The sequence below is a fragment of the Macaca thibetana genome, chromosome 17 (genome assembly GCF_024542745.1).
Source record: "Macaca thibetana thibetana isolate TM-01 chromosome 17, ASM2454274v1, whole genome shotgun sequence".
In the NCBI taxonomy this organism is placed as follows: domain Eukaryota; kingdom Metazoa; phylum Chordata; class Mammalia; order Primates; family Cercopithecidae; genus Macaca; species Macaca thibetana.
This window is the reverse complement of record NC_065594.1, coordinates 51,343,709-51,358,986: the sequence shown is the minus strand read 5'-3', so window position 1 is coordinate 51,358,986 and position 15,278 is coordinate 51,343,709. Positions and strand designations below refer to the sequence as shown.

Sequence of the window (15,278 nt, the reverse complement as noted above, 5' to 3'; positions counted from 1 at the left end):
CATAGAATCACAGGATGCAGATTTTGACCCCACTTGGGGCAGATCCTTGAGTACAGATGAGAATATCATTACTACCCAGTAAAGAGAGATCAACTTCCCTTTGGTAGTAAATTCCTCTTTGCCCACATTGGAGTTTCAACATCATAGTTTAACCTGAAATTCAGGCAAAGGGCCTCTTCTTTAAGATACTGACAACAAGGTCACTTCCAGGAGGAACTGAGATGATGTAAGCTGATCTGACCATTTAGGAAAGTGTTTTGCCTATGGCTAGAGTTGACTAAATAACTCTAAACTGGCTGGGCTTCTCCATAGTCATGTGTAGATCTTCAAAAGCCTTCTTTTCTCATTCTTCAGTTCAGAGGATTGCTGATCAGTTTAGTTTCCCATTTAGAAAGAACGTTGTGGTCAGATCAGCTTGCCCAGTGAGGATCTCTTCTAGCTCCACAATTCTCATAGTCTAGTTACACCGGCTTCAAAATGTTGAATTGCCAAAGTTCAGGTCTCTCCTTATAACTTGCGCTTACCTGGAGTCTGGAACAAAGTTCCTTTTCATAGAAATAACAGGGTTTCATTTTTACTGTCTTTGTCTTAAAAGGTAGTTACAAGCATACCTCAGAGATATTGCAGATTTGGTTACGGACCACTTCAGTAAAGCAAATATCACAATAAAGCAAGTCACATGAATTTTTGGTTTTCCATTCCATATAGAAGTTATGTTTATACTATACTGTAGTCTATTAATGATGCAAAAAACCAGTGTACATACCTTAACTTAAAATACTTTATTGCTGAAAATTCTAACAATCATCTGAGTCTTTGGCAAGTTGTGATCTTTTTGCTGCTGGAGGGTATTTTCTCAATGTTGATGGCTGCTGACTGTTCAGAGTGGTGGTTTCGGAAGGTTAGGGTAGCTGTGTCAATTTTTAAAAATAAGACAACAGTGAAGTTTGCCGTCGCATCTATTGACTTCCTTTCCTAAAATATTTCTCTATAGTACGCAAAACTTTCTGACAGCATTTTACCCACAATAGAAATTCCTTCAGGGGAGTCATTCCTCTTGAATGAAACCTGTTATTGCTTTATCAACTAAGTTTATGGAACATTCTACATCTTTTGTTGTCATTTAAAGAGTGTTCACAGCATCTTCCCCAGGAGAACATTCCTTCTTAAGAAATCACTTTCTTTGCTCATCTGTAAGAAACAACTTCTCACCCATTAAAGTTTATCATGAGATTGCAGCAATTCAGTCACCTTTTCAGGCTCCAGTTGCAATTCTAATTCTCTTACTATTTCCAGTACCTCTGCAGTTACTTCCTCCACTGAAGTCTCGAACCCCTCAAAGACATCTATGAGGGTTTGAGTCAACTTCTCTCATACTTCTGTTAATATTTATATTTTGACCTCCTTCCATAAATTAAAGATGTTCTTAATGGCATGTAGAATGCTGAAACCTTTCCAGAAGATTTTCAACGTACTTTGCCCAGACCCATCAGAGGAATCACTATCTATGGCAGCTGTAGTCTTACAAAATGTATTTCTTACATAATAAGACTTGAAAGTCCAGTGACTTCTTGGTCTATGGGCTGAAGAATCTATGTTGCATCAGGAGGCATGAAAACAACATGGATTTTGTTGTACATCTCCATCAGTGTTCTTCAGTGGCCAGGTATACTGTCAATGAACAATAATATAATAAAAGAAATCTTTTTTTTCTTAACAGTAGATCTGAACAGTGGGTTTAAAATATTCAGTAAACTATGCTATAAATAGATGTCTTGTCATCCTGATTTTGTTTTTCCATTTACAGAGCACAGGATGAGTAAGTTTGATATAATTCTTATAGTAAATGAGCATTGGCTTCAACTTAAAGTCACCTATTGTATTAGGCCCTAATAAGAGAGTTGGCCTGTCCTTTGAAACTTTGAGGCCAGGCATCGACTTCTCTCTAGCTATGAAATTCCTAGATGACACAGCTTATTCCAACAGCAGTCTGCTTTGTGTACATTGAAAATCTGTTGTTTATTATAGCTATTTTTAATAGTGATCTTAGCTAGATCTTCTGGATAATCTGCTGCAGCTTCTATATCAGCACTTTCTGCTTCACCTTGCACTGTTATGATATGGAGATGGCATCTTTCCTTAAACCTTATGAACCAACCTTGCTATCTTGAAATTTTCTTCTGCAGCTTCCTCACCTCTCTTCACCTTCTTAGAACAGAATGAAGTTAGCGCTTTCCTCTGGGTTAGGTTTTGGCTTAAGGGGATGTGGTTGGTTTGATCTTTTAATTCAGAACACTCAAATTTTCTCTGTATCAGCAATAAGGCTGTTTTGCTTTCTGTTATTTGTGTGTCCACTAGAGTAGCTTTTAATTTCCTTCAAGAACTTTTGCTTTGCATTCACAGTTTGGCAAACTGTACAAGAGGCCTAGCTTTTGGTCATCTAGGACTTTGACATGCCTTCTTCACTAAGCTGAATAATTTCTAGCATTTGATTTAGAGTGAGAGACATGCAAGTCTTCCTTTCATTTGAGACTGTGGTAAGATTATTAATTGACCTAATTTCAATATTGTTGTGATTCAGGGAATAGAGAGCCCCAAGGGAGGGGAGAGAGGTGGGATAATCAATTGTTGGTGGAACAGTCAGAACACACACACAACATTTATTAAGTTTATTGTCTTAATTGGGCACAGGTCATGGAACCCCCAAAACAGTTACAATAGTAACATCAAAGATCATTGATCACAGATCACCATAAAAGGTATAATCATAATGAAAAAGTTGAAAATATTGTGAGAATTACCAAAATATGACACAGTGACATTAAGTAGGAACTTCCCCAGTGTGGAGTTGCCACAAACTTTCAACTTGTGAAAAAAACAATATCTGTGTCCCACAATAAAATGAAGCAAAATAAAAGGAGGTAAGCCTGTACCTTATCAAACTGTGTTTTATAGCTTTAGATGATCTCTTGTTCTCAGAACATGTTTTCAACTGGCCTGTGTTCTCGCATGTACTTTCTTATTTGAAGAGAACTGAAAAGTATATAAAAGCAGTTTGTGATTATAATTTTTTGGTCTAATTATTAGCCACAATCAAGAACTTTACTTCATACCAGCCTTTTTTAATTTTTAATGATGCAATAAATTCTTTTACTTTAAACTCTGGGATACCTGTGCAGAACATGCATGTTTGTTACATAAGTATACATATGCCATGGTGGTTTGCTGCACCCATCAACCCGTCACCTAGGTTTTAAGACCCGTGTGCATTAGGTGTTTGTCTAATGCTCTTTCTCCCATTGGCCCCCACCCCCGACAGGCCCCAGTGTGTGATGTTCCCTTCCCTGTGTCCATGTGTTCTCATCGTTCAACTCCCACTTATGAATGAGAACATGAGCATACCAGCCCTTTTAAATAAGGCACATTATCTACTCTGATTTCAAATAAGCGGAGCCATGTTGGTCTATTATGTAACTCATTACCTATTTCTTTTTGTTTTTTTGACACAGAGTCTCACTCTGTTGCCCAGGTTGGAGTGCAGTGGCTCCATCTCTGCTCACTGCAATCTCCGCCTCCCAGGTTCAAGCAATTCTCCTGCCTCAGCCTCCCAAGTAGCTGGGATCACAGGCATGCACTACCACGCCCTGCTAATTTTTGTATTTTTAGTAGAGACAGCTTTTTGCTGGTCTCACACTCCTGACCTCAGGCCTCCACCTGCCTCGGCCTCCCAAAGTGCTGGGATTACAGGTGTGAGCCACCACGCCCAGCCACTTCATTATCTATTTCTTACTGTGTTGTATTTGGAGTGTACAGACAAAGTACCCTAGTTGTTGTGCTTTCCTGCACACTGTCTTTGCTTATTGTCTAGAATAGCACCCAGTGCTAATGGAAAAAGCATATAAAAAGGATATGAGGTTTAATATGATGTCTAGTCCTCTCTCACCTTGACCCAACTCTGTAGGCCTCAGGTTCCCCAGTTACAACCTTGAGAAAAAAAAAAAAAAAAAAAAGAAAACACAGAAGCTGTTACTACTTTTCCAGTTTTTACTTTGTAATTATATCTAAACAACACAGCTTTTAATATATTAGTCTTCAAATGTTTGGAAATCACTTGCACTGTTACTATCTGCATTTCATGAGAAGAATTGATAATTATTCAGTATCTTCTTATAAATGGGCCTGTTCAGAAACCAGTCTCGCCAAAATGTTTCTCATGTTTAATGTAGACGTTGTGTCAGCTTTTTTGCTTTAGCAGTAGCAGAATGTTCTTACTCTAAATATAAAATTATAAAAAAAGCAAGAAACAATATTTTCTTTAATTAGCTTCTTCCTTTGGGGATTTTAGAAGAGGGGTTATGACTTGACAAAGATCCTTCCCATCTGTTCCTGTTTGTTTGCTTTTATTTTGACTTCCTTTCGTTGTCTTATCAAATATCACATGAATCATTAACATTTGTTTTCATCGCTTATTTTGGTTTCCTTTACTTCACATGATGAAGACATTATGTTGAGAGAGACTCACGGCTACTATATTTTATATTAACCTCAGATTCTTTAAGTAAATATTAAACTTTCTGGACATGTGATGTGATGTGTTTGCCCTCTGTTGTGTTAATATTTTCCTCAGCTCTGAAAGAGTGAGACATCTGCATATACAACTGTTTTGTGAAAGCAGCAAATATCACTAGATTACAGGTGCCTGGATATAAGTTTTGAACAAATAGATGACCCGTCTAAAAATGCGACTTCCTAACAGAAAATGCAATTTGTTAAGTCCTTTGTACAAAAGATGTGTAAAAGATCCTTGTGGATGTTTGTGAGGGAGTTACTCTCAAAACTGGAACAGAAATCTATTTGCACATCGTGTGATACCTTTCACAGGCATACTCCATAGTTAAGGATTTGACATGATTTCCACAGTGGATAAATTGGATTTTTTGGTGTCAATTTGAAATTGTATTAATTTATATGTCATCTGATATAAAATCTTGTCATATAATGTGAGCAGGGTTTTTTGTTTCTTTTTTTTTTTTTTTTTTTTTTTTTTGAGACAGAGTCTCACTCTGTCCCCAGCCTGGAGTGCAGTGGCATGATCTCGACTCACTGCAAGCTCTGCCTCCCAGGTTCACGCCATTCTCCCGCCTCAGCTTCCTGAGTAGCTGGGACTACAGGCGCCTGCCACCACGCCCGACTAATTTTCTGTAATTTTAGTAGACACGGGGTTTCACCATGATGGCAGGATGGTCTCGATTTCCTGACCTCGTGATCTGCCTGCCTCAGCCTCCCAAAGTGCTAGGATTATAGGTGTGTGTGAGCCACCGTGCCCAGCCATTTGATTGGTATTAAGCAAACCTCATTAGTTTTTAAAATAAATGATCAATCTATTTAATAATCTAGTTTTTATATATGGAATAAAAGCCAAATTCTGCATCTGTCTATATGTATTAGATGTTAACAATAACTTCATATAATAATACATGCAAAAATATTAAACCAAACATTAAACTTAATCCACGAATGCAAAACTAGAAATTTTGAGATAGACTTCTGTCTCTCTCCTCAGACACAGTAAACAAAATATATAAAATATCTATACTGATTGGGTCTGATTTGATGGTTTCAATTGTAGTATAAAATCTGAGATCCAGTTTTACAAATAATTTACAAGTTTTTCTTCAATTTATTGTCTGTAGATCTAAATCTTCATAGTAACAAACAACATACCAAAATTCACATTCGCAATAAACTATTCAGTGATCCTTCTTATATACCAAATGCTTTCTTAGACACGAGTTACTTTCTTATACACCAAATTATAGCTGTAAGCATCACATCACAACGAACTTTGAAACTATTAGGAATTTGTAATTTAAATAGTTTCGCTCAACCCCTACTCCCAAATGCTTTTAATTAGAACAGAGTTTTTAATTAAGTACTCCCATGCACAAAGTTTAGCTTGATGATTTTTCTGTCATATCAACCTCCCTTGCAAAAGCAAACAATCATTGTGTTAAAGGAAGGTATTTTCTTTGAAACTGGGCTGTAAGAATTCTAGTTCTGATTTCAGGTTGTCCAACGGAGGCTTTGCAGGCTAAAAAGAAGCCCTGCCCCCAGGAGGAAGGCAAAGAGCAGATTCACAAGGCAGCGAGACAAATGGTACTAGGTGTTTAGGAGTCAGTCCTATAATTCTGTGTGTCAAAGACATATTTTTCCGGGGACAGTCCAGTTGCTTATTAGAGGAAAAGTGATAGAGTAGAATGGACATGAAATTTGAATTCACAGAAATGTCAAATCGCTGCACTTCCATTTGCTAGTTCTGTGAAAAAGGGAAAGATACTTAACCTCTCTATGCCTTAATAGCTTTATTTGTAAGAAGCATTACTTTCTTGGGTTGGTGGGAAGTTTAGGCTTAAAATCGACATAGCACCTTGAACATCACAGGTGCTCAGAAAATATTAGCTTTACTGATACTAATCATTATTGCCAGTTTACTTGATCTTACTGTAAAGCTTTCATCCATTTGAGATATCAAGGAATAATTGATTGGTAAACTTGGCTCAGCATAAGGAACAAACAAGAAATATATTTTTTCTGTGTCAAACACATACAGAAAGAACTAAAGACAATGTAGGAAGTGGTGGGCAGGAATGAGATTATCTAGTTAGAGGGTAAGTATGATGTACAATGAGTAACCCTTAAAAAAAATGTATGAATAAGCCCTCTGAGTTTCCAGATGTAAACAGCACACCTCTGAATAATGAGGCCTCAGCCATGGACACGCTCCAGGGATTCCAATAATTTCTCTTCTGCAGCTCGTTTTTGCAAAGTCTTCTCCATGGCCCATGACTTCTCTTGCTGTTTGAAGAGTCAGGAAAGGAAAGAATATTGAGACCATTATTATATAACAGACAGACATAGCACAGTTTGAATTATAGGACCATATATCCTTTCTAGCACATTTGCTATCCGCCTTTCATTCAAGTGGTTTATTAGCAGAAGGCTGAGTTAGAACCACAGCCCCATAATTCAGAAGCCTGTTGTTAGTTCCCTGGGTATGTCCATATGCAACTATTTACTGTGGGTTACAGGGCCAATGTAACTTCTCTGGAACATTATAACATTTGTTTAAAATTTTGTTCCTACAGGCTTTTATTGACCTACAAGTATGTTTTAATAAATATGACAAAATTATATGATAGAACTGCTTTTAAAATAAGGGTCTGTAAAAGAAAGAAAGATAGTCAGTCTTCAAGGGTCTGTCTGTGCCTGGCGCATTTCTGCCTCTGGTGGATTCTAAAGTAGAGGATCTCTGATGTCTAACTACCTGAATGTGACAGGTGGGATCTATTTTATAGCTGACATCTTTAATGCTTGATACATCTGTCCATCTGTTAGGAACATTAGTCAAAAATTTAACAGGAGACATATTTATTAAAAGTAGAATTACAGCAGATCAGATGCTGAGCGCATAATTATGTAATTTTTATAAACATGTTTTACATAAGACCCATGGTAAAGATGCTTATGAAATACTTATTACTGGTATATTTTCCAAATCTAAGAGAGTTTTACTTAAAATATTTAGTTTTAGATAAACTTCAAAATTTCTAACATGCTAATAATTTTTATTACATAGACATGTTAATGAATTTCTTTCTTCAAAAGTTTAACATTTGAGGCCACACTAAAACTTTTAATGCAAACATCATGCTGAAGCCTTCTCATTCTAATACTGGTAGAAAGAGGCAGCTGCCTCTTCCACGGGGCTTATCGTCGGGAAGGCTCACTTTATATGACTTCAAAGTGAGATTACTATAGAGTAATTCTTACGGTGATAGTATTGAGGAGTAATGAGTGGAGTTCTTTTCAGAGAAGTTCAATAGGAGGCAGCGGAAGGGGAAGTGGGGAAAGAGGGCGTACTTGTATTCTAGGCTTCTCGAAGGAAGAACAGGCCTGAGTGTTCCAACACAATATAGAGTTTGGTGTGCTGTAGAACAGACAGGCCACTAAACCTAGGGGAGAGAAGTAAAAGATAGGATTGAAGAGGAGAAGCAGCACCAGCTTAGGTACCACTTTGTAGACCATGGAGAATAATTTGACTAGTTAATGTACATATGGGTCTTTTAAACAAGTATTTATACTTAATGGATTATTTGTATAAATCCATTTTTTGCTTCTAGTTTCTTTCTACCTAATATACTGTAGATCACAGAAGATTAGAAAACTATATTTAATATTTTAGTGGCTTTTCTTCATTGTACAGAGAGTTAAGAGTTCCACAGCAAGCACTGAAATGTTACTTTTGAGCAAATTATTACTTTTTATAAAGTTTATGAAGGACTTAGGTTAATGAAATTTGAATTCTGGGGAAGTTTACAAGGTCTCTCTTCCCTCTGTTTAATCCTAGGAAATATTGTGTATTTTTTAAAAAATGAGAATGGGAATGATAATCTCAATATAATTGAATACATGCTACAAATAATGAGACAATTGAAAAGAGAGCTAAGTAGGGATAAATAAATTAAGGGATTAAGAATTAGAAAGCTTTGGCAAAAGTAGCAACACTATCTTTTTGGATACTTCTGTATTCTCTATTACTAGATTTTTAAACAAATCAGTGTTGCTTTATGTAGTAGAAATCATTCGAATCAAAATTATCTTTAGAACAGTCCAATTTTTAGCCAGGTGGTAGTAAATATACGAAAGACAGAAATTTTTATTTTGTTTATTTTTATAATATTATTAGGTTTGTTTACTGAGTGAGTAATTGAAACTCCTGCTATGCTGAAATCACAAATAATTATATATTACTCCTATAATGTAACTGAGAAAAACAGAGTTTGGTCCCACAGGTGAGTGCAATTAAGCTAAGCAAACAGAAGAAATAAGGCCATATTCCATACAAAAACAACAAATGTTTCACAATATGTCAATATGGTACTGCCATATCCTTAATTGGAAATAAATTTTTACCTAAATAATATGGCCTTGATACTAGTATTTGATTAATACCTGATTTAGGAGGTTCCAATCTTTATTTAATACCACAATGTCTACTGCTGAACTATAGTAATATTTAGTATCAATCAGAAACAATAGTTAGGGGCCAAAGAGGTAAAATCCTTTTAGACTGCACGTCTATACATATCTACAGGGAGAATTAGACACAGTTTCTGCATTTCTTTACATCGTTGCTCAGAATTAGAGTTCAGTAGGATTAAAAACATGTTTTCATTGGTTAATCTTAGGTTATGTTTCATATCCAAACATGTATGCTATTTTGAGGGAGTAGATCTTTATTGTGATTATTATGTTTCAACTGTTAAGAAAAATCCTAGTATACGATTGCTGAACTGAAAAGCTAAGGATATTTCCTTTTTATTTGTTCATTTAGTAACTATTATTTTTTAATAGAGATGGGGTCTCACCATGTTGACCAGGCTGGTCTCGAACTCCTGGGCTCAGGCAGTCCTCCCGCCTCAGTCTCTCAAAGTGCTGGCATTACAGGTGTGAGCCACCACGCGCAGCCCTGAAAAGCTAAGGCTATTTAACAACTTTCAAGTAATCATTATTATTATTATTAAAGTTGAACTAGATTAATTTTAAGAGAGGCAACTGATATTTGACACAACTTATTAGCATTTAGCCAGTCTGAGGCTACTCTCATGGACATCCCTGCCTCTGGGAGGGAAAATTGTGGATTTGGGATGTTCATGATATAATACGTTTTTATATTTACATTTATAGTATTATATATTATTATATGTAATAATATATAATAAAATAATATATATAAAATAAAATACTTTATAAATAAAGTAGATATTGAATTATACATATTATATTACATACAATGTAATTATACATATTATATTACATATACGTAATATAATATGTATAATTCAATATCTACTTTATGTAAACCATATGAAATCTATATCTTTCTAAAGACCTATATCTGATTAATGCATTCATTTAACACATATTTACTAAACTTACAGTAGTCCCTCCTCATCTATAGTTTATCTTTCCATAGTCTCAGTTACCCATTGTCAACAATAGTTTGAAAATGTTACAGTATTTTGAGAGAGAGAAAGGCTGCATTTATATAACTTAGAGTATATTGTTATAATTCTTCTATTATTATCCATGTATCTATAATTGCATCATTATTATCTACAATTGTTAATCTCTTACTGTGCCTAATTTATAAATTAAGCTTTATTGTAGGTATGTATGTATACAAATAAAAAAACATAGTATACATAGGGTTTGGTACTATTATCCATGGTTTCAGGCATCCACTGGCAGTCTGGACATATACAGCACAGATAAGGGAGGACTACTGTATACTCTATGCTTGGGATATATCATTGAGCAAAACAGAGTTTCATGACATCTTGGAGGTAGTATTTCAATGCTACAAATGTTTATTAAGATGTTTGTTGCAGCATTATTCACAATAGCCAAGATTTGGAAGCAACCCTAGTTGTCCATCAGCAGATGAATGAATTAAGAAAATGGTGTACCCATACACAATGGAGTACTACTCAGCCATAAAAAGAATGAGACCCTGTCATTTACAGCAACATGGATGGAACTGGAGGTCATTATGCTAAGTGAAATAAGCCAGGCACGGAAAGACAAACTTTGTATGTTCTCACTTTATTTGTGGGAGCTAAAAATTAAAACCATTAAATTTGTGGAGATAGAGTGTAGAATGATGGTTGCCAGAGACTGGGATGGTTAGTGGGGAGAATGGGGAGGGAGCAGGGATGGTTAATGGGTTCAAAAAAATAGGATGAATGAATAAAATCTAACATTTGATAGCACAACAAAGAGACTATAGTTAACAGTAATTTAATTGCACATTTTAAAATAACTGAAAGAGAGTGGATTGTTTGTAACATAGTGAATAAATGTTTGAGGTGACAGACACCTCATTTGCCCAGATGTGATTATTATGCATGTATGCCTGTATCTAAATACGTAATACACCCCATAAATATAATACATGTACCTAATATTTACCCACAAAAATTAAAAATATTTTTTAAAAAGGAAGGATTATACAAAATAGAAAAAAATGAGAGGAACATGTAATTTGGGCTTACCAATATTTCTATGTAAGTTCCTTGCAACTTACTATATCCACTATAGATTGTATAAAAGTAGTTGTATGAAAGTTGAAGGTGAGGTCCACAAATATTTAGACTATCTTTTTTATTTCCTGAATGTACTATAGGTTATTTATGTTTTCTTACATTTTTAATTCTTCAAGTTACCAGACATTTTGCAAACATTTACATGGCAATATGCACTTTTCAAAGCTCAGAAAACTTTCCTTTTCTGATTGTTCTCCCTTCTACTGTATATATTAAAATTTGAATTTCAGACCTACATTAGACAAATATATACAAAGTTTAGGCCACACCAGGAAGTGGACAGATTAGAGTGTATTAAACATTTGAGAAATAGGCTTATGTTTGGTATTGTTTTATTTTTGGTTTGGATTTTTAATTTCCTATTTCTTATTTGTGCTTCATTCAAATGGACTTATTTGATGTCTCCAATATTTGATTTCCTTTTCTTTTTCACACAACTGTGTGTTTGCTCATTAGTAAAAGTTGAGTAACATACAGTGTTTACATTTTAATATTTAATTGTTGGATGAATCTCACTTCAAGGGGTAAAGGCTATAGTTCATTGACAGTGATGAAATAACCTAGGTGGCTTTCATATAAATAGCAACGAATGTGTACAATAGTTACATTACATGGTATATTTAACAACACTGCTAAAGAGTAAGATGGGAGTTCAGTCTCTCCTGATGGAGATACACCTGAGTGCATTCAGAGAAAATTTGGTTCTGCAAGCTTGAAGGAAGTAATTGTTATTCAACAGAAATCAACTAACTTTGCATATCAGCAAAATACACACACATACTCTTAGCTATTTTCTGAGTGCTCTGGAACTGATATCAAAATAACAAATATATATTTATGAGAAGTAGAAATGCTGTATTCTTTTCAGCCACATAAACTCAGTGTAATTATGAAATTAACTTTGAGAAGATGTGAAAAAATAGTACTTCTTAACCAAGTAAAGATCTAATAAAAACCTCAAATTTTATATCGTTACATCATTTTTACATGCACATTTGTACCCCAAATGCCACGTCATTAATTAATTTTTTACTGTTCATTTCTAGATGGAAGACTGTATTTGAAAACTACTGTCATGTACTGAATCTTTCCTGTTGAAGAAATCCATGTTATAGAAAAGAACTTTGCAGTCAGACATTCGTCATGGGAAAGTTCAGAAAAAATAAAGTCCTTTTAAGGGAACTTCCTGAATTTTGTGTATTAATGTTCTTTAAAAGTTTAAGTATTCTACAAAAAAAAAAAAAAGTTTCCTCCATTGATTTTCACCTGTGGTTCATACCAGAGACCTGAGAATGTTTGTAAATGTACAAGTATCAAAGTTCTTACAGTTAATTACTGCAACTTGCTGCTGGACAATTGTATACAGAGTTAAAGGCAGGTCTGAATAAGACCTAGCTCTTTTTTTTTTTTTCTAATGGAATGAACCATTTTCCTCTTCTGAAAATTCTGTATCTGAGCACATCAAAAGACTCTTGTAGCAGTGGTTACCCAGACTTACAGAATTATGTCCTCCAGAAACCAGCAAGAACACTTGGAAAGAACTTGTAGGGGGCATAGAGGATTCTTGAAAAAAAAAAAAAATACAAGAGTGATATTCTGTTACATTCAATTTCAAACTCTAATTGTGGGTTTTCTCCTGAAGAATTTTTTTTCACATACTTTCCAAAAGACCAACAAATGGATGTTGACAACAACCCAATGAAATAACATTTTGCGTATCTGAAAAGAAGCATTGAATATAAGCCAAAAGTTTTCGCTGAAGGTCTTTTCTTAAAAATAAAAAAAAATATATAAATGTAACATGTTTTCATTCCAAACTGGTAGTGGTAGATAGACTTAAAGATAATAATGTTGCTTCTTATTCAAACTGTTGGTCATATGTACAGTATATAAACATAAAACACACAAGGAAGGTATTATGTATGCAGTAGTATACTAGAGTTTAGGAAAATGAAAATTTTAGAAAATATGTTTTGTCACCCTGTCGGTCAGAAAGACGGCTTTCTGGTTTTAACGCATGCAGGCATGTAAATATTTGTCTGGAGTCACAGTATTAATGAATGAGATCTTAAGCATCTGGTGGCATCAGAACTCTGTGTCAGCCACTTTTATTTGTATATTGAACCCTAGCTAGTGCCCCAAGCTGCACTATTGGGAATGGATTGTGGCTGAACAGCAAATCAAAACACCAGAAATATTTTTATATGTTAATGTCATATTATGTTAATGTTGCTGAAAACAAAATCTAACAAACCTTGATGTACCAGTCCAATACCATGTAGCGCTGAGTGATACAGTTAAAATGTGCTGTGCTTCCCACCCTTGTCAGAGGGAAGGGTGGCTGTGTGTTATTTTCACTGTCTTTTTGAAAGTTACAGTATGTGTTTTCACTTTTGTGCAGATAACTGGAAGTAAAGCGGCAAACAGTGCTTATCACATGCTAAAGTTACCTTCTCTTTGTTTTTTGCATATCTGGTATTACACCTTTAAAGACTGATATGAATCAGTACAGTCACTATACATTTTATGATTTTTCTGTCATCTTATAATTGTATGATCGTAACGTTATTTATTACCACAAAACAGCAAAATCTTCAATGTCTAAGAAAACTAGCTTAAAATGTTTAAATATAGTTCTGATTGGGTATTAATTACTTGATTAAGAAAAAATTAACATTATAGATATTCTAGCATTACGCTTCTATACCTTTTAGGTCTTCCTTGCAATACTGGAACGTAATTCTTTTGTGTAGCTCACTATTAACCAGCTAAGTTCATTTTTTTGATACCATAAAAAAGTTATATGTATAGTTCCTATTTTAGCTTGCTTACAAAGGGAGCATTATTTTTATTTAAAGTATTGTTAGTAAATGCTTTGTAGAAACTTGGTTTTCTAAGCATAGTTCTTCCATAACCACCTTTTGTTGTTTGAGCACAAGAGATTATTTTCCTAGTTCTATGTATTTTTTTCCCCTATATGCAGTCTTTAAAGGGTTACAACACTTAAAATTGAATGGACTTGTGTCAAGCTTTTGCATCATACATTTTTTGAAAGATTTTTTAAAAAGCCTACAACTTACATATGTAGTAGAATCAGCCATTGCTCTGCTCCTGGCATAGAGTCACCTGTTACGTGGATTAAATAGTTTTAAAATACATACTTTGAAGACCTTTGAGAATGCTTTAGTGTTTGATTTGAAATAAAAGGAAATTTTAGCAAGGATTAAAGAAAAAAGCTATCAGCTGTATGTTAAGAGAGACTCTTACTAACATGTTGTAAATATTACAATTCATGAAATGTTATTGTAAGTCTGTAACTTAATTTTTTCCCTATTTTAGTTATACAGGTTGGTTTGGAAATTTGTGTTTTGGCATAAACAAGTAAAATGTGCCCATTTTATGGTTTCCATGCTTTTGTAATCCTAAAAATATTAATGTCTAGTTGTTCTATATTATAACCACATTTGCGCTCTATGCAAGCCCTTGGAACAGAACATACTCATCTTCATGTAGGACCTATGAAAATTGTCTATTTTTATCTATATATTTAAAGTTTTCTAAAAATGATAAAAGGTTATTACGAATTTTGTTGTACAAAATCTGTACAAAAATCTGTTTTTACATCATAATGCAAGAATTGGAAATTTTTCTATGGTAGCCTAGTTATTTGAGCCTGGTTTCAATGTGAGAACCACGTTTACTGTTATTGTATTTAATTTTCTTTTTCTTTTCAACAATCTCCTAATAAAACTGTCTGAAATCTCCCTGTGACTTTATTTACAGTTCGCCTTTATTAAATTTTGTGAAATGCATAGCATTGAAGGAATATTTACTTTCTAATGGGAGGCATCTAAAAACAACATAAGTCAGCTCTTTGCAATGCAAGGGGAACAATGCTCAATGATTTTATTTAACATGCAACTGCTTCTATCTCTAATATGAATTACTGTGGTGAAAAACATCATAAAAGCACACTCTGTAGTTATTGTTTAACAAGCAGATTTTCCATATTTTGTTTCTTGCCAGCTAAGCAAACTGCCCACATATACATGATTTATTTATGTACATTTCTCAGTTTATGAAGCTGTTATTTGTACCTTTTTTCTTTATATT

The 15,278-nt window shown here is 34.4% G+C and overlaps 1 protein-coding gene across 2 annotated transcripts in view; it reads left to right on the top strand.

Moving 5' to 3' along the window:
• DACH1 (dachshund family transcription factor 1) overlaps positions 1 to 14,929 on the top strand; it is a 430,832-nt gene extending 415,903 nt beyond the window's left edge. For both annotated transcript variants that reach the window (XM_050766573.1, XM_050766574.1), the window contains one exon: positions 12,212 to 14,929. In XM_050766573.1, the coding sequence (XP_050622530.1) occupies positions 12,212 to 12,249 (38 nt within the window). In that variant the 3' untranslated portion in view covers positions 12,250 to 14,929. The remainder of the gene's footprint in view (positions 1 to 12,211) is intronic.
• The last annotated feature ends 349 nt before the right edge of the window (positions 14,930 to 15,278 follow it).